This window comes from Hermetia illucens, chromosome 3 (assembly GCF_905115235.1).
Source record: "Hermetia illucens chromosome 3, iHerIll2.2.curated.20191125, whole genome shotgun sequence".
Taxonomy (NCBI): Eukaryota; Metazoa; Arthropoda; class Insecta; order Diptera; family Stratiomyidae; genus Hermetia; species Hermetia illucens.
The window spans coordinates 53354069-53374550 of record NC_051851.1 but is presented as its reverse complement, the minus strand read 5'-3'; the positions used below and the strand labels follow the sequence as shown (position 1 = coordinate 53374550).

Sequence of the window (20482 nt, the reverse complement as noted above, 5' to 3'; positions counted from 1 at the left end):
GAGGGGATTTCGGAATATTTCTTTTTAGCTGGCGATTAGGAAAATGTGTGAAAATGCTTTGATTTTCCTGTTCTTTTTTCTTGTCTTTGTTAAAGTTTTGTTAAGAAAAAAAGCTGGGTCTTTAAACTGGCTAGCGGATATCTAGTTGTTAGTTTTATGTAACTTTTCGCGCATCAAGGGAGTCTTTGATGATCGTGTTTGTAGTATCAAAGTATGTACATTCAGATACAATAAAAAATGTTGTGTGTAGATACCCGAGCAACTTATTAGATTTGAGTTGTTTCTTCACTGAGTTGTATGAACCTTTCCTTTCTGCCGGCATTCCCAGAATATGCTCATAATATTTTTACTCCCACATTCACGGATATTTCTTTGTGTTCAATAGAGATGTCACCTTCATAAAAGATGCATTTACTCAGAACTTAACCGCCGCTAAGTAAACGCTGATTGACCATGTTCCTTTAGAGAATGACATAAAAGTTTTTTATGCATCTTTAACGGATAAACCGCGCCCATAAAAAGATGCTTTTACATTCGACCATAATCAGCATTAACATTCAAATGGACATGGGCCGACAATGTCAAGGATATTTTGATTCGCAGGCTATTTTACCAATGAAAAGTTTTAACAACATATTGAGCTGGTGGAATACTGGTACAACGACATAGATTTGAGATATATTGTTGCATTTGATGGGAAGCTGATTGAAGGTAGTTTCCAGCAATGAAAATACTGTTATGGTCGAGATGTAGCCGGCTTTTCCCAAAGGTACCGTATGACAAGAATGGTCGTCTTCAGGTACTTAAAACCTGAAAGACTTCAGAGATTAACACGAGGGTTTCATTCTCGCGACAATTTTTAAACTTTTCTGAATGCTTTGATCACTTTTACTATATATTTCAAAAATCTTTCGTGAAAATTAAATTAATTATCTAGAAAAGTTCATTTTGTAAACCTTTTATGCATTCAGTCTATGTCCAGTAATTCTATTATGCAAAATAGCCGAACAATCATGTCAAATCACTGACCATAGCATATGCTTCTCTAAGTACATGTACTTAAAAAGTTTATAGGTGGCATACATGATATATTTCCACCATCGTGACTACGTCTCAGAAAAAAACTTATGGTTTAAGGTTTGACTTCTTGTGGCTTGGTCAACGGGTAAAATAATTTGCAATAACGGCACAATCGTTATCCACAAAAAGATCTGAAAGGGATATAGTTCCTTGTTTAATGGGCGGTCTTACATAGAGTTGTGTCTTTTGAAAAGCGATTGTTTACGAGATGATTGACTCATTAGCGTTTTAGATCCAAAGTTTTTTTATAATTGAAGAGATTGTTTAACATTTCACTAAATTGACTATGATTAAGTCTGCCCGGTTCTTGGAAAGAGGTGTGTCTCCTACATTACGAGGAGCCTTGTGTTGAATTGGCAGCGCCTAGTACTCTAAGAACCTGAAACCAATTTTCCGAACTTCTCAAATTATTGCAGGGGAAACACAACAAGCCATTAGAAATTTCTCCTTTCCAGTACTTAAATATTCAAAATACTAGTTTTAACTCAGAACAGAGCTGGAAAGAAAAAAAGTGTCACAAATCCTAATCGAAGTAAAATGTTAACACTTATAACACAGCCGCCCACCTAACCATTTGTCGTCACTTTTCTTCGGTTCATTTCAACTCAGATTTGGTGACTTTGAGTACCACCATCGCTGGTATGAACTTATAGTGAGGAGCGTGGGTCACGCGGTTTTTCTTCAAAAAAACAGTGTTCACCGGGTTTTAATACACATAACAAGGTTGATGCATTCTTTGATGTTCACTAGCTTTTTCCGGATTTTTTTTTTTGGCTTTCCTGTTGTGATTCCTGGTCAACATCGACATCAAAACTATTCAACAAGATGTCGTTAAATAATTGTCATTTTATTTAATTCACCCATAAACTTCCAAATAAGAATTTGTTTGAATGTTTCGCTTTTACGAGACATCCACAGAAACCTATTTGCCTATTTTACATTCAAAAATGCTAGTCCGGATGTAATTAATCGGCGACTTGATTCGCATTTATGTCAGAAGTTTTGTTATGGGTGAGAATATTTAAATTTTATTGTTACTTTAACTAGGCAATTTTATTAGGCCTATTTTCATCCGTTTCTTCATACGAAGCTTCGGTGAGACAACGTAAAAGTAATACTATCAGTTTGATAACCATCAGTTTGACGTACGTCCCACTGTTTTGAACTAACTGAAAAAATCAATTCAACCACACAATTAAATAATTAAATCTATCTACATGTTAAATTAGGGTTGAATTCTGTTCAGAACGATCACACAATTAAGTGCAATAATTGAAAAGCTTGTGAATGAATGAAATAAAAGCAGAAAAAATTGACTTTAATAGGACAATAGATGAGCTTTGTTTTACACTTGACTGAAATTTTTCAGCGTGAAATCCACAAGGCGAAACCAGCTTAGAATTGTCCATTTTTTATGGGTTCGCGAGCCGTAGATATGTTGACGTGGTTGAAAATTTAATGACAAAAATATTTAAATTTTTCGCTGAGTGGCTGAAGCTATGAAATGGTTGGCATGTTGTTTCTAGTTACAGCTAGCCCAACTTTATGGTTCCAATGCTGATGATAATGGTGGTGGGTGGAGGACGTGCAGTCACTTCTGACTTGATGGGAAGTTCCTGGTTTTTATCTTAGAACTGGATCTTTTGCATAATTTTTCCAAAGATTTCATGAAGTGATAGAACGTAATAGAAACGATAGAACTAGGTACAAATATGGGGAGATGGCAGGGAAGTGCCTTTTAGGGACGTTGAGTGAAAGGAGTGCAGTCGTGAACTGCTGAGATGATTTGGAATGCGAAGTTTTAATGCTTTATCTGATTTAATTGAAAATTGCACAACTTTAAAGTGATTTGTTATGGTGGTTTTGATGATACAGTCTGAAGTTGATTAGCCTTGCAGTGAGCTTATTAATAGAGCTATCCCGAATTCAGTGTCACTTTGAAATTTATCTTGGTACGTGATTACGATTGATTTATTTTAGTACGTGATTATAATTACTGAAATAGGTCAGAAAAGGTCAGATGTGTATGATCATCCTCTAACAGCAAGAAGACATTGTGCTGTTTTGACTTCGAAAAATGCAAAAATCAAAAGATCAATTTTGTCACTTCTGTCCTATTTCAGTATAGAAATGTTTTTATTTTTGATTTAATTATTGTATTTTTTTATATGGTTGTCACTGTTTCCTAAATGGATCATAGCGCGTCAACTACATCCGCGCGCCATTGTTATCGGTTTTGTTACAATGTTCTTAAGTTCGCTCCAGCTTTTTTCACTCCTCCACTACTGTTCTGCGTCACTTATTTCTAGGATGGGCTGCTTGTCAGCCACTTTGGGATAGTGGGTTCCATTCCATCGCATAGCCAGCAATGGAATTTTCATCCTTTCTTCAGTGTGACTTATCCATATCTATCCATACCATACGTTAACCTAGTTCTTCTTTTGAGATTATATCGAGTCAGAGTTCTCCGATGACACGGCATAGCCACGTGTTATCATGGCCTTGAAGTCTTCGAGTGAAAGTTTCGTTCATTTTCGATGTTTTGCTCGTTAATGACGGTATAGACTGATGTGAAATTTTTTAAAATATCCGCTAAATTTGGAGCCCCAAACAATCTAGTTAAGCAGATCAGAATGACAATAAGCAGTCAAGTGATGCTGTGGATTTCACTAAAAAGATGTTTCAAATTTGCGGACTGTAACAAACCTTTTTCCTACACCCAAAATTATTCAATAGCGCACTGAAGAATGTTATCCGAAAGACATCCGTAGAATTCAACGTAATATTACTGTCCAAATATCGCCCTGCGCATGCGGACGAGATAAATATGCTTCATAAGATTTTACCCTTGATTGGAAAAAAAATCAGAACAAAAGACACCAATTAGCGAAAACGTGACATTGAACTATTCATCTTGGAGCAAGTGGGTAGCTTGCTATATTTATATTCAGTATTATAACGATAATAATGAAATGGACGAATTTAAGAAGTGGTTTCTGCTTCCTATCAAGATGGGTTATTTCGTATTACCAAAGCTAACATGCTATAAGATGCTAATTAGCCCATTATTGAAGTCTACCAGTGAGGATGATAACTTGTATTAGAAAGCAGGCAGCCAGTGCGTTTGAACAATTGAGATCGTGTGAGGGTGGATGGTCGATGTGAAAGCCACCTATCCATATAAACATTTTGAAGTTCTAGGAGGCAGACCATGTAGAGCGGGTGGGCAATAGGCAAATTTCGATGCAACTACTCATTTGTAAGGAAAATCTCGAAAGAAATGGGAAAGCTCGATTAACAAGGCGAGTGGCACACTATTTGGTTTTCGAAATCGAAGGAAGCGATCGTTCGACCGGGAAACGATTTACAAAGACCAGCATTTGCTTATAGCACCCTAGAAGAAGAAATAAAGGAAGCTTGTATTATATCTTATTCCTATGTGTTTCCTGAATTTAAGTGGAAAGGTTTACCTTACCATAGCAGAAACTAAGTTTGTGGTTTATGAACAGTTCATTCAACGTGAGTTCATCTACTTTAATTCGTGTCCAAAAATCTGAACCGATAAGCTTTTGATAAACTAAGAAAGGAGGGTGGGGAGGAATGGTTTTATCAAAATAAACCCAGAAAACGGGGCTTCGTCGTACACTATGCAAGTAATTGTTCTTTTTAACTCATTGAAAAATGACAATTGTAATAGTGCTTTATCGATCTTTCAATCAGCCCTATCAAGTGCGCTCCCGGTTAAATCGACGATCACTGGCATTTGCAGCAGAATTTGTTAATCTGAAGCATATTCTCATGACAGGAAAAATGCCTTTGGTTGGATATGGTTGAATATCGTAGTGAACAAGGGGTACTGGTTTATGAGTAAATTAACTCGTACGATCGTTCAAAATCTAATTGCTGGTCAGTTTTTCACCAACTAAAACCCTTTGCGGTAGTTAGTCTGTTACTTGTTTAGGTAGAGTGAGACAGTGGAGGGGCGCTCTAAGCAATCATGTTTTTTTGGTGGGCCCATTTTATTACCCCCAGAATCACCTTTTCACCGGCCTCCTCCCTTTGGTAAATGTGGCTTTTTTTAATCAAATAACGCCTTCTAAAAACAGAAAGTCCGCAGATTCTGTGCTGAAGAAAACCTTTTTCAGGTATCTTCATTTAAGTCTCAGGATAATCCCGGGCAGCTGCATATGAAACGGAAAGCTATTTCCACATCTCCATATTGATTACTTATAGACTCCGATTTCCCCATGTGACTGTTTGAGGAGCATCCAAATTCTACGTTGTATGCCCCTTTTCCTAAGGACGGCCTAGTCAATGATTGTATGTTAAGAATGGAGTGCATGCGTTTTGAAAAAAAATCAGGATATTGCCATCTAGCTCGGTTATCGTAAACTTTGACGTGCTCGGTTTCACATATAAGATTATAGCTCGGGTCTTGGATTGGAAAACAATTTTAGACTCGAGCTATAATCTTGTATGTGACCACTTCCATATCAGCTTTAAATTTATAAATTCAACTTTGCAAATGATTGGCTTAAATTGTTTATCCACAGCACCCCCATTTCTTGATAGATCACCCACTGGAGAGTAACCACTCCAATTCAATAAAAAAAATTTTATGTTTTTCTCCAAATTAAATTTTATGATAGCACGTGCTATTTTAAGATTTATCTGTGTAACCACCAGCCAACAACGATTTTTAATTATCATTCACTCCTTCCGACATTCTTTTCAATGGCTCTTTTTACAACTTTGCAGCATAATTTTTACGAACTAACTAATTATCCCTTTTGGTGGTCCTCCGCAAGCAACCATATCCATTCAACCGTACTATACAAGTCCCCATAATATTTTCAGTCTTCTTGCACTTGGTGCGTGTGTGTCGTTAAATATTTGAAAATAGGCCACACTGGGGACGAGATGATGATGATTCCGTCGATCAGCTTCCAATATAGATACAAACTTGGTACTATTTCTAAATTCATCTTGGAACCACACGCACTAGAAAAACGACATAGATGGTGAATAACGAACAGAGAATGGGGAAACGGAGGTAAAAAAAACTATTCGAATAATTCGAAATGGGTACTTAAAAAGTCGTCTCGGAGTAAAACAGCATCATCATCATCGTTATCTTGGTCTAAGGAGTACTTAGAGAATTTACGACTGGCAACACTTTTACTCTTTTTAATTATTTATTATTCCAAAAAAATGAGTAAGTAGTGTTGTTGAAGAAGACTGAGTTAGGTTATATTTGAAGAATGGAGCCAGTCAGCATCTCTCATATTTATGGCACCCTGTGAAGTTAGTCTGGCTAGAGAGGCTACAGGAATTCCACGGGAGCAAAGCATGCTGCGTCCATACAGTGCAGCGCCGCGCGTAATAAACGCAAACATTTAAATTTGCGTTTAATGTCTGCACCACGGTTTATATTCGTATTTGCGTCTATATTAGATATTTTTATGAAGCAAGTAGCTATGTAAATAAATTAGACTACTGCTAGCTGGAAAATTGTGTATATTTTTGTTAAAAGTACATAATTTCTAATGGGAAGAACTCCTAGGTTTGCGGTGGCAATTGTGCTCACTACTTCGGTTCTTCTATCGATTGATTTAACCTTCAATATGTGTCCGAATAATCTTTGCTAAAAAAACTATTTTTTGGAAAATCAACACTTTTGTTCATTGTAAAATTTTATATATAATAATAATATCTCCGAAATATCTAATAATTTTCCTTTTCATTTCTTCTTTCAGGCATCCACTTTTTCCACTATTGGCGCTTATATTTGAAAAATGTGAATTAGCCACATGTACGCCACGGGAACCTGGTGTGCAAGGTGGTGATGTATGTTCGTCAGAATCATTTAATGAGGATATAGCAATGTTCAGTAAACAGGTGAGTCACTCTAGTTTGTCATATTTGTATCCATTTTCTCACAGTCGTCATTAGTTTGTAGTTAATCCAACACTTCATAAATTCATATAAACTAACATGGAGAAGTATACCCAGGCCTTGCCTTTTTTCTGTTAATTCGTTCATCCCTCGATTGTATAAAATACCTGAAATTACCAATGCACACCTTACAATCTATAATAATGGGGTATCTGAAGCCACTTAATAAGGGCCTATAATTTTTACACCGACATTTTTCTTCAAGTTAATTTTTTCAACCTTCAAAAGGAGAGGGGAATGATTAGCACACCAAAACAAAACGTTAAATGTCTTATTACTTGTACTTAGTATCAATAGCCACGTTATATTATCTTTTTTTCTGCTTCTGACGCCTTTTTCTTATGAAAATGAAATCAAGCTGAAGAAGCAACGTGAATATGTACGAGTACGTGGAATTTCATTGTTGCGTGTTGTCACAATTCATGTTGGAGTAAATCTTTGCTCTTTGTGTTTGATAATTTTGGGTGTAATTTTCGAAGAGGGAATAAGAATACCTGAGAGAAGGCTGAAGATATAATAAGTGCTAAAAGATAAAGTGGTAGAATATATGGCTTGGCCTAGAGGACGTGCCTGGAAAAGGTCATTTCATTAATAGCTGTTGATTGCTTTGTTAAATTGCTTAAGTCAAATTGCTATTCATTTCTTTGAAGTGGAACTTTTTTTACGTTCAGCCCTAAATTTTGTTACTTTTTCAACTCAGTATGAATAACGTTAGCACGATCTACCTGTTCGCGGAAAGCTTTTTTGTCCTCTACAGATTTGCCTCTGATAAATGATTGATTGATGAGAACTTTGACGGTCCTGTTTTAAATGGTAGTCAAGAATTATTTATTCAGGATATGGTGTAAAAATTCTCTTCTACTTCTTCAGCTTTTATCCTGTTTAGTAGGCGGCCCGTTTGTCTGGATTGAGTTTGATATTTCCCTCGTCTAACATCTCAGGGTATTGTTTTCTTGGTTGCCCTTTGAGTCATTTCGCATCAATTGGGATATTCAGTTTGTTATGGGAATGTCCTCATTTCAGACACAATCACAGCGTATTATTCGACAGTTTCGAACTAATATTTTCGCCTTCATAGCTCTCCATCCTTGCCAGTAATATCTCAGTTCTTGACAAATTCGGTTTGTTTGACGGTAGCTTCAACAATATGGTAAATGCACCTGCCAAATATGTGTTTCGCAATTTTCATGAAAGTCGGTAAACACCGAATTAGACGATAATTTAAACATCCTGTCGAATTGCATTTATTTTGCCATCGAGCGCGAGTCAGTGGGTTGGATTGGAGTTCTCCAGCTTTCAGACAGGCTAGTTGTATTCGCTTGTTTGCTTATTCAATCTCGATGCGGTTGATAAATGGAGTTTCTGTGGATGTTAGGAACGCTTACAGAAGTGGTGCATGCCTACATCCGCTCACAATAAAGGTCTAAACTCTGGTTACCCTGAAACAATAATTGAGATTATTAAATACAGGGAACATTGACGGTTGACGATCAGCTTTTATCATCAGAGTCTAGAGCACATAGGTAAAACGAAACAAACAATATGTATCACCACCAAAACTAAAGTGAACCAAAGGTATTAGCAGACTGGTTAGGAGTCAACGTGGAGGTTCGCAGAGATCATTTTTACTGGGTTTTACAAAAATGAGAAGGTCAATAGGTATTGAAGGTATTGAAAAAGAATGATGATGAAACTTTAAGGCAGATGGAAGTCGGTAGAGAGCTTACCTCCATTTCTCAATTCTAAACTTTAGCTGGCATAAGTTATTTTCATTTATTCGGTAATTTTGTTTGCTGTAAAAACTTTGGTATTCGTCGGCGCGAAATGAATACCATGGAAGCAGGGTCATAGAGAAGAAAAATCAGATCCGGGGAGAAAACGATTCAGGTCCGCTCAAAAATTTGTTCCAGTTAATCCCAGGCTCGGGGGCAATTCCTCTTTCTCTAACGGGTCTGTAAAGACCGATGCATCTCGTCTTATAACCCCCAAGAGTAAATTTATTCGCAAACTACTCCGCTCCAAAAATTACTCATTGTCATACAAATCAGACTATGCAATACTCCTCTCATCTTTTCTATGAGAAAGTATTTTTATACCCTCCACGATATACTTAACCTTCGTTGCTAAAACCTTTCAGGTCGTTCACGCAACTCTCCACCTTTTCCACCAACTGGTACGGAACTAAACGCTCGCTAACAAACACATTAATTTTTATTTGAATTTCACCCCAAAGCAATTCCTTGCCAATAGAACGGCCAACCTTTCACTCAAATACCACCGACTTCAATATACAAACACAATACTACCCCCTAAAAAATTTACTTCCTTTAACTTCTCCAGTAAATATGGTGAGCTGTTTTCCGCATTCCCCATCATGCAACATGTTTATAAGAAGACATTAGAACATTTTTATTTATTTTTGTTTTATGCCAAATTGAAACGTAAAACCACCATTACAAGGTGGGTGGGGCAACTACAATCAAATAGAATCAAAATTTCCGTTTTTTTTGTTTATCCGCGCTTAATTTACTCAGTCATGAAGCGCCGAACAGGATCCTCCTCAAACAAAGATACTGGCAGGGGCAAGGGTTCTTTTTAGGGCACATTTTTAGTGTCGTACTTCTTTCTTCGTGGGTTCTGTCTTCAATTCCATCATTGGCAATTTCTTAGCTCACCTTTCTCTGGAAAATATTGTCAACTGCATGTGTGTATATACATTCGTATATATTTATAACTGTAGCAAATCAGACCTGGCCAAGGTGGAATTTTCTCTAGGAAAATCGTAAAGAAACCCCGAAATTGTCAGCACAAAAGCGTTATTTCAACCATAAAAATGCAATGAATCGAATCCAATACCAGAGCTAAATAACGTGAAGGGTTATAGGTTGACATTCCTAGAGCTGCTGGCATCATTCACTGGAGGCTTCGCTTGGAGGCGTTACTTGACATTAAACAAAACGAAAAGTAACCTTGGTTTTACAACAATTCGCACAAATGGCGATTATAAAACCAGGATACCTGCATCAATTTTATGGCTTATTTGTATGGTTTGTGCAAGCATGGTGTTTATGACCGAGTCAATTTTTCCTGGTGACCTCACTCTAATGGGGCAAAAAGGAAGGAATTTCATTGCATGCAATTCCGAGCGTAAAGCTATACCACTATCCTCAAGGACTTCCACATCCAGGCATATTGTAACGTGGTGAATGTTTTCAAGTCGAAAGTCAGTAGTGGTTAATCGTTTGAAGGGGTGTCGTGTAGTCGTATACAGGTTAATTTTTTTATTGCCGGTAATGTTTGTAAATTTGAATTACCACGTCAGAGTGATAGCCCAGCATGAAGGCATGACTACCTGGCGCTTTCAGGGAATATTGTCCTTTTTCCTTAGTTGCGCTCTCACATTAGTATGTTGGGTAGCAAAAAGGAATGCATATCCTTGTAAATCTTTGGTACCTGGTTATTTGTAGTTTTGAGATAGTGAAAATTCTATTTGAAAATATTATCTTTATAAATCCTAAACAAAGCGAGTTTCCAGGAAGGATTAGTGATTTGCACGACACCTTTCAAATCCATTGAACGTGAAAATAGAAGGAGGAACTGAAGTGGTGTGTAATGGAATATGTAGTTTGAAAGTAAAAATTTACTTTCCGCGAACACAATCTCATTCACATCCCTATTGAGGAGGAGAATTGTCAAGAAAGATATAGTTGGTGTATGCATCCTGCGCATGAATTTCTCGCATCGTTCTGTCTTCTTCAAACGGATATTCCAAGTGTAAATTAATAGACATGAGACAAAAGAGACAAGAACCAATCTCACTTAATTCCTTCGAAAGAAACCAATTTACGAAAATAATAAGTTCCATTCATCGCTGATGGAATACATTACTCGAATCATTGAAATAGCTTGCACCACAACTCACTGAACTCACTTCTATTTTTATTAACATCCTACTGGACTGGGTATAAATCACGACCATATGGACAACCATCCTCGTCATCTTCCTCATCAAGAACTCCCTCTTCATTTTGTATGGATGATATCAAGAAATATATATACAATATTTTGATGCCTATCCAAAAACCCAAGAAATTTGCCACATGCAGTTTTTATGGACCAAAGTATGAATGTATACAGTTTGTCATTCGCATTTTATGATCTTGTTGTTGATTATATCAATTGACGGCAGACGTCTACGGGTCTTGATCTTGTTTCGTTTGTTATCCATCAGGGACTTTGGCAAACCCCGAAGTAACACCACATATCATTCCTCTTGGTTGGCGGGGAAAAGTTTCGGGTTTCCCTTAATTTGACCATGCATCACAGCCCTAACTAACGTTTGAAGCGTCGTGATCACCGTGGTGATGATGATCATCATCATGCCGATCGTCATCAGCAGCAACACCACATCAATCCTTACCATATGAATGCGTACATATATACATTTAGCACATTCATCTACGTACATGTGTATGCCCAGTTTGCAAAACCTAAGTTGTGCTCTGATTGTGAGATATTTGATATGAAGCGCGTAATTTGTGCCAAAAAGTATTCAACGAGGTAGACTTCATAGTGTGTTCTCTGGGTGAAAAGCCTCTGCGTATGCCTTCTTATTGAATAGATATGCTCTTCAGATTCCATAGATATTATCTCGGGTGAAATTAAATCTAATTTTACGTATACTTTCTAGTGTAGTCTTAATACCCTTGCTCCCTTCCTTCGGCGGAGAGCAAACTAGATTCCGATGGTAAAAAGTATGTCAAAAGAACATTTTATTTTCTGCGGGGGTCCTAAATCATTCTTAAAATACACTATCAGCGCAAGGCGGCCACAATAAAACCAGGACAGAGGCTGTTCAACTCATCACGAGAATGTCCAACATTTGACTCGAGATGATCGTGATTACAAAAAGTGATTGCGATCTTGGTGGAGCATATGCGAGTTTTGGGGGAAATTATGCATGAAAGTCAAGGAAAGTTTCGCATGGAATGCCCATTCGCTAGGGTGTGATCTGCATATGAAAACATTAAAGATCAGATATAGATCTTTGGTTTTTTCAGTTACTGTTGGCAAGATCGCGATTGTAATCACGATCATGTGGCGCAGTGAAGATTAATGAGGTGCAGCAGTATTACTGCAGATCATCGGGATCGGTATCGTTCCATATTTTGGGCCTTCCTTCTGTAGAATGTGTATATAGTGCACTAACTGTTTTGCATGTCTCTCCTTGGAGAGATTATGTTTTCCTTTCTTTTTTTGGTTTCTGTGTTTGGTGTGTAGGTCACGGAATGTTGAAGTTTCCATGCGATTGCCAATGCGAACGTACGTCACATTACATTGGGACATCAGCGTGATCGAAATAAACTTTGGCTGCATTTTATACTATTGCGACACAAAGTGCTAGGTATATGACTCAACTGGATCAGCTGAATGAAATTTTCAGTATTGTTGATTCATGGGGAAAACAGGGTAGTAGATCACTCAAATGAAAAGCAACCTGCTCCCTGTTGGGACGTCTTCCATCCGCACTAAAACTTTTCTAAGCCACTGTCGCATGCATCAAATAAACTTACTGTTATTCAATGTTGTATCACTAATGAGATATGTGATTTGATGCATTTCATGCTGCTTTGGTTATGACAGTGTCGCTATGATGTATTATGTGAGCCATTTTTTTCGCCCTTTTGTTTTTGACTCCTGCTTTTGCAGCCCCATCGACGAGTGGTGGTTTTCGTTCAGAACTAAGCTGAATGAAAATATTACCGAGCGCATAAAATGAATATCACAATGATGATGTAGAGTGGAGGAACAACAATGATGGCGACAACACCAATATAATACATACCTCCAACCAAATGAATGAATATTTGAATATTTCGTATGCCTGCCCTGGCTTGGCTTGGTCTGCCTGCAGCGGCATCATTGCGGTTGGTTGAATTTGAATGGATCGTCTTTGTGACGTCTCATTAATTTTGTCACATCAGAGCGCAATACGCACACTTATAGGAGAGATATCTAACAACAACCACAAAATAGCATGCTGCGAATTATGCACTATAACGCCTGTGCAACACTGCCGAGTACAATGCGCAAGATACATTTCTTTCACTTCTGTAATTCTGTAATCAATTTAACATTTGCTATGTGCCGGTTCTAAACACATAGATTTTCCCCCCACTAGAAACTATTCACGGGAGAGAAAATGCATGTGATGAGATTTCATTCAGAAAATTCTCGGTTAATAAATTTTCAAATTTATTTACGCGAAGAAGGTATGAGATGCGGTGGGACCACTCGTGACAGAAGGCTTGTGCACATAGAATTATTATTTTTTTGACTTTGAAAATTAGAGCTTTCCCACATAATTATCGTCTGCAGATTATTTAAAATTTATGACGAATTTCCTTGAGGTTTCATGATTTATTATTATTTTTTGTTTCCCTTTTTCTGTCCGGTGTAATTATTGTTCCAATAAAAAGTACAGATTGCTTAATTCAAAGCTATTTGACAAATTTTCGAGATAAGTTATTACTGGTCGCGATGTTTGTTGTCGAATATCTAACAAAGCCGCCTCGATAAATTCTTTTGAATGCGTGTAACCGGAGGATGCAGCTCAAATTGATTTACAGATAGATTTCTGTTTCGGACATTAAGTTTTGAGATAATGTCAAATGAACATTTGGTTTTCACTTTCAGTTGTGCTGATTGGAACCTGATTTTGCCAATCTTTGCACCTCCATTATCGTTTCCTTCAGTTTGGAAATCTTTAGGGATCTTTTTGAATAATGCAGATACTACGGTGGTGCTACTTATATATTCCTCGAGGATTGTCTATAGTTCAACGAATTTTTGATTGAATTGGACATCAAAAGTAGATATCGTTTCTGATTCTTGGAAATTTTTTTTATAGTAAAACAAGTAGCTTCTCCTTTCCTTGCAATTTTTTACTATGCGTATACGTACATATTTCGGGAGCTGCTTCCCTTCATTTGTGCTTAGCTACTATCTTCTTTGATACTGAACGTCAAGTTTTACTCATATGATAGGTCGCTTTTGCTAATTTCCAAGCGTGGAAGGATCTTTAAGCGTCTGTATAAACAAAAATATCCTTAAAATTGGTTTATTGTATGTCTCTCTGTCTTTCTTTATTTTTTAGTTAGAATGCTGAAAGGTTCAGAATCTATCGTTGGTTTCTGCTAACCGCCAAAGTTGGAATTTTTTTTGCTTATCTGTATTTACGGTTTTACGTGATGGAGCAAAGTCAGTTGCTAGCTGTGCCTCGTGCTGTTAATAATAACCTTCCTTTGATGCCAGTTTATTCTCAGCGCATTGCGGACTGCCTTTATGGACTTCTCCACGGCATTCAAATCTAAGAAGCTAATATGTACTGCACGGTATTCACAGGTGACAATGGTGTTCCAACGACAGTTTATAACCCCGCCCTGTCCGAATGATGCTCCACACCCTCCCCAGTCGTTTCATATGCCGGGCAATATGATAACCCGCCATGTTTGAAGTGATACAGGTTTAATCCCTTTTGAAACATCATAATTCACTCTAAGGAATTGTTTCATCTCTTTTGCCAGTCTAGAATAGATTCTGTCTATGCTAATTGCTAATAATAGGTATGGATCTTTGCCGCCTGCATGTGTTGGGCCATAGACCCTACTTCGCCAAGAAGTCGTTTTAGACCATGCGTTCTATTGTACATTTTGCTTCGTCCTTTATTGTGCGGTAGGCATTCGATATTCTTTACGCATTTAAATTATATGGGGATCTAATTCTTCCAAGATTTTTTCTCCAATGCAAAGACCCAGACCGTAGCTTCGTAGGTTAAGATCGAGCTAACAGCCTTTGGAGAGCTGGAATCCCATTGGTTTTCCGATACGTTTTAGCTCCATCGTCCGAATCATGACACAATAGTTTCTTCAGGAAGAATTCTATAACGGGGATGGAAATGGGAATGCCTAATCTGGCTTAAACTTCAATATTTTGCTCCATCTCGTAGAATTATAGGCATTCTTCACGTCAAGAGTAGTCACCGGGCAAGATCTTAAAATCGACTCCATTGTGATGTCTGTGATTATCGTTATCATTACCAATGGTATTGTCAGTAAATCCGACTATGAAATGCCTATTTGGAGTCTACCCTTATTCTTTGTGGTAAGCATAAACCTATTTCATATGCCATTTAGTAGTATATGCCATTTAGTAGCATATGCCCAGAGGCTTTTTGGCTTGGAATCAGATTTTGCTGCTTCCGCTTTGCGGGAAACTCCTTTCTTCCAGGCATGCTCTAAATGTTTTAATGAACCAATTTGTTACTGTATTGACGCTAGAATACTGTCTAAGCCTGGGACTTTCCTTTCGTGGCTATGGTGGGAATGTGGTTGATATATACCTAAACAGTAGGTAGGTTTGCCTCGCTCAAACGTGTGGAAAAAGAGTGTTAGTAACATCCCGAAGCAAATCTGAGTTGACGATCGGCGCTGATCGTTCATTCTTGATTGATGACAAGTCTGAATTGTATGCACCTCCTGTTTGTCGCACATGCTTTTCTCGTTAAGGGTGTAACTACCGACACGGAATGTGGTTGAAAGCTCAGAAATATGAACCTTCATGTATGCAGTGGAAATGACAACGTTCTCCCTCAAGTTTAAGGAGGGGACCGGACGTTATCATATATGCGAAAGGGGAAGTGTTAATTTGTTCATATGAACTGCGGAGTATTAAATGAAACTTCTCGGTTAGTACTTTTCGCGATCATTTGCAAAGTGGCGGAGCGGGGGTTAGTTAAAAAAATCGTTTCGAAGCTCTCATATGATATTTTGGTCTCAAAATATCCTCCATATCTACGCAAATTATTATATTTTGTGAATTTGCTGGAAACTCTCTTCAAATTCTCTATAGATGTGCTGAATTTGTCAGCAACGGAGACTGTAATATGGAGCACCGTATTGGAAAGTTTGGTAGAAATCCTATCACTAACAACAAAGAAATAGCTCTCAAATGATCTGTGTGATTTGCTTTGTAAAATTAGAATCATCTAGACCAAGCGTTTTTACATAAAGGCTCACAAAACTTTTCATATATGAAACGTCGACGTTCCGATTTCGGACTTGTATAGATTGGTTGCCTTTTCCTTCCTATTCAGTATGTTAGACATCAGCGCGACGAGACAACTCTCCGGTTTTTTGTTTTGACATTTCACCAAATAAGATAACAAAGAGTAAGCCTTTCCCACTATAAAAAATGTTGTATCTTTTTTTAATAATTTTGTTTTGCTATTAGTAGCGAATCAAATTGTTTGAAATAATATAACTAAAACAATGAAGCAAATCACGCTATTGTAAAAGACAACCCGCAGGGTATTAGATTACGTCAGTGTCTAAATTTACAGAAATCCATTATCTAGAAGACAAAAGCGTAAATTTCGATTCAAAATATGAATTGTCTGGCTTTATACAAGCTTTACAATAACTCATTAGTGCATTAGTTGACTGTCTACTGCCAATTTTCATTTTTATACGCTAAGAATGTTTATGCAAATTACGTTTTTTCATCTATGCTTTTATCGTTTTTATCGTTTATCGACATGATCGCATAAATTGTCTCGAATTTACTTTATTCCCCAATATGGTGCAGACGTTTCGTAGTCATCTTTTCCAGTTTCGAAGAATTGAATTACAGATACCATATCAAACACCCTCTATTCAATTCAACCGATTAAAAATATCACTAATAACTTACTGGCAATATCAGACGATGTCTTACAAATTTATTGAATTTATGCGATAAAGTCCGCCATCTTCTGTCTTATTGGTTCTATTCAAATCTTTACTTCGCTGAACTTCTAACAACCACATGAGTAAATGCATTGCACATCCATCTTTCGACTACAAATATGATAAAATGGATTATCTGTGCAGCTTTCATATCTCTTGACTAGAGAAATGCATTTATAATGAGTGATACATCTATTTAAGCATCAAAAAATTACTTAGTAGACTCGACAAAGCCGAGAGGATCTCCAAAAAAATGAGAAGATTCCGAATCACGACGGGTGAAAGAGCAATGCATTTTAAAAATGATCATAAATTTCGAAACTTGTCACCGTAAGTCTCTTAACAGACACTGAAGACTGTGTGTGGAATTAGTTAATCTTGTCGCTTGTTTTTGGTGGTGAAGATCATTTTTTAATGAAATAAATTTCCTTATTTCTTCCTGTTGTTGTTGTTGTTTTGTGGTTCTGTACGTTCTCGAGCATCATCATCAACAAGAAGCTTGTGTCAGCTTGGTCCACGAAAACAAGCCCCAAGACATTTTTTTTTCTGGTAATTTTGTTAGCCTGGTTTTTTTTTGTCGAGAAATGTGATCGCACCCAAAAGTGGAGATCACCGTGCTCAGATGCATCTACGATATATTGAAATATATATTTATTCCTTCATATCTTGAGGGTCGCGTTCAATTAAAAAATAACTTCTGTCACATTTGTCACATCTGGATGGAAGCCGAGCTGAAGAATGAATAAATGTAGAAAAAATATTTACGTAGACAAATAAACCTTGTTGAAAAGTCAGTATAGGAGCTCCGCTAAGAGAAAGAAAGAAAGAAAGATGAACGGTTCGCCGGGTTTCATAGTTTGTCGTCTATCTAGCTCGTCACCCTATAAAATCCCTAACGAATTTTGAAAATATTCAGAGGATTCATCTTATAGCTGCATTTTTGTGTTATTTTTTTTCCATTGGTGCCTCTCCGTTCCAACGTACTGCGCGCACAACATACTGCTCATTGTGTTGTTGCTGGAAGCATATTTTGGGCCCCTTCGTTCAGAGTGCAAGGAATGAAATGTGTTGCTTGGTTTTCATTTGAAATATTCGAAAAATATAGACTTGGTATCTCTGGTCCTAGTACTCATAATCATTTGCGTCCCTTTTGGGAGTAATATGATCGGTTTTCATATTTTTGTCCATGCTTTATCCACCGGATAATGAGGGCTCATCTCTGTTGATCGGGTCTTGTTTCAGATGCACACAGAGTGACAAGTCTGGATCAGTGTGTCTTGCGTCCATCTGTTTGGGATATATTGTTTTGTCTTGAAAAAATAATCACATGACTAGGGAAGAGTGTAAAGTTTTTTAAAAGAAGCGTGTGGCATAATATAGAAAATAATCACCAGTACGATTTATCCTGTGTAAATAGGAGACTTGTAATTCTCATGTTGGATGTGTTCTTTGACCTATGCATTTATATGGGAGCGAAACCTATAAACCATGATTGGCTCGTCCAATATTATTTTAGTTTTTCATTCTGAGCGAAGGATTTTTAGATGCCCATTTCAAATTTGTAAATTTATTGGTGTTAATAAAGTCTGTTCTCCCATCTTACTCCTGAATTGTGCAGACGCTTCGGTTTCTGTTTCTGGTCATTAGTCAGACTTCTTCAATTTTCTAAAATACGCTCTTCTTTTCTAACAGTTCTAGCATTTCTTGATAGATAGTCTAAGCAACATTTTCGGTCGACGATTTTCGTCTGAGAATAGCACCGTCTCACACATACTTTGTTTATACAAAACGAGAAGTTCAATATTTCAAATTTCCGTCGCTTTTTCACTTTTAAAAATTCTCACATCCTTCACTGTGATACACGCCACGCAGTATTCCTTCAAGAAATCTTCAAATTTCCATCTGCCTATACTATTTATAATATTTACGCTTGGAGAGCGTTGTATCTATGTTCGTATTTACACTAATATCGAAATATACATATATGTATACGCACTTACTTGTTTGTGTATATGTGACTGACGTTTTTCTACAGTACATTTGGGAATCATTTGAATCTAGCACAGGGAAAGATGATGAAAATGAAGCTGAAAAAATTAAATGAAATGGATTTCCCTTCCTTCAGTTTCTTTCTCCAGGTTTCGACAGCATTTGTATTTTCGAATTGGAAAATGTTTATACCATCTTGGACTAATAGCAATAGTGTGAAATGACATGATCATGATAGATCCTTTTCCACAGTGTTGATTTATTTCCAGCGGAAAGTGTTTATTCAATTTCAGAAATTGAAGCGTCGATGATGCAGTCAGATTGTGGGCTTTTTCTGGAATTGAATTTTTTTCATAGTCGGTCTACAGTTCTTCGTGTTCTTTCAGACGTCTGGCATCAATGAATGTATTTATATTTGCCAAAGTTTAAAGTTTATTTATCAAATCGAACTCTTCAGATACTTATTTTCAAAAATAGTAGCAAACAGTATTTACAAAATGTATGCGAACTTCCCAAATCATTCGGATAATCATAAATGCCTGACTTCAGTTCGATTTGAGGAACTCCAAAATGTAAACACATTCTCTGCAAGATATTTCCCTTAGTGAACTATTGTTTAAAAACGGCGCCACATAAACTAATGTCACGGGCTGCCTTCCATTTTCGATCTACAAAAGAGGAAGGAATCTCCTTTTGAAAAAAAGAACACTATGCTAAATTTTGAATCTTCTGAAATTTTATGATCACTTTCGAAACATTCGTAGACCACTTTCAATCCGTCAGTAAAAAATGTATACAAAATCTTAAAAATGTTGGAGCTGTAGCATAGAATGTAAACATATATTGTTATGATGTTGCACGCAATGCAAACAAACTTGAAAAAATTTGGCGCACGCTCCCAATCGTCGAGTTTATTGTGGTTTCCATGTTTCTCCGTAGATGAGACCACTATTTCTCCATGTGTGCATCATAAATATGAAAAAAACTTGTATTTGGAGTAGCTCGGCTTAGGCCTGATGTAGACGTAATTGAAGTTCTGTTAATCATATTTTGCAGAATAAACTTGTAAACTAAATATAGTAGGTTTTGTGGAAGCTAAGAATCAATTTGATCTGTCGAAGCATTGAAAAGGTTTTGTGATATAGCACATATAGCTCATATGAAAGCAAGAAAAAACTCTTATGACTACAATAGTTGGAGACCATCTCATACTATTAAATGAACCTCGGGATTGACACTGGTCACAAGCTATAAGAATAACCAGACAAAATGGTTTAAGTTAATGGCCAAGGTCCGCCAGTACCCAAGTTCAGTTCCACTGAAGGGCCAACAACACGTGGCTGTATGCCTCACAGCAAGCTAGGTTGCAGACCAGTTAGTTGGGCGTGACATTTCCGCGATTGGGCTGCCCCCAGAAAGGAGAAAAATTTCTTTGCTGCGTGAACGACAGAGTTGTTTGCTAAGCCTCTATCAACGGTGTGTATATCTCCAGTGGGGGTGAAGTTATCGGCCACGTGCCAAAAGGACGACGGGTGGAGCTGAGAACTCTTTTGTCGTGACAAAACTCGAAAAGTGCAGTGTAACGTGCGTTGCGACAAAAAAAAATTACCGTCGCCTTGGTCAGAGAAGCTGAAGCTCCGTATATCATGACGGTTTCATTACTGTATACAGAC

At 37.3% G+C, this 20482-nt stretch overlaps 1 protein-coding gene across 4 annotated transcripts in view; it reads left to right on the top strand.

The window, feature by feature from the left end:
• Positions 1 to 20482, top strand: part of LOC119651502 (homeobox protein homothorax) — a 440180-nt gene that overhangs the window by 53527 nt on the left and 366171 nt on the right. For all 4 annotated transcript variants that reach the window (XM_038055121.1, XM_038055120.1, XM_038055123.1 and 1 more), the window contains exon 3: positions 6837 to 6978. In XM_038055121.1, coding sequence (XP_037911049.1) covers positions 6837 to 6978 — 142 coding nt within the window. The remainder of the gene's footprint in view (positions 1 to 6836; positions 6979 to 20482) is intronic.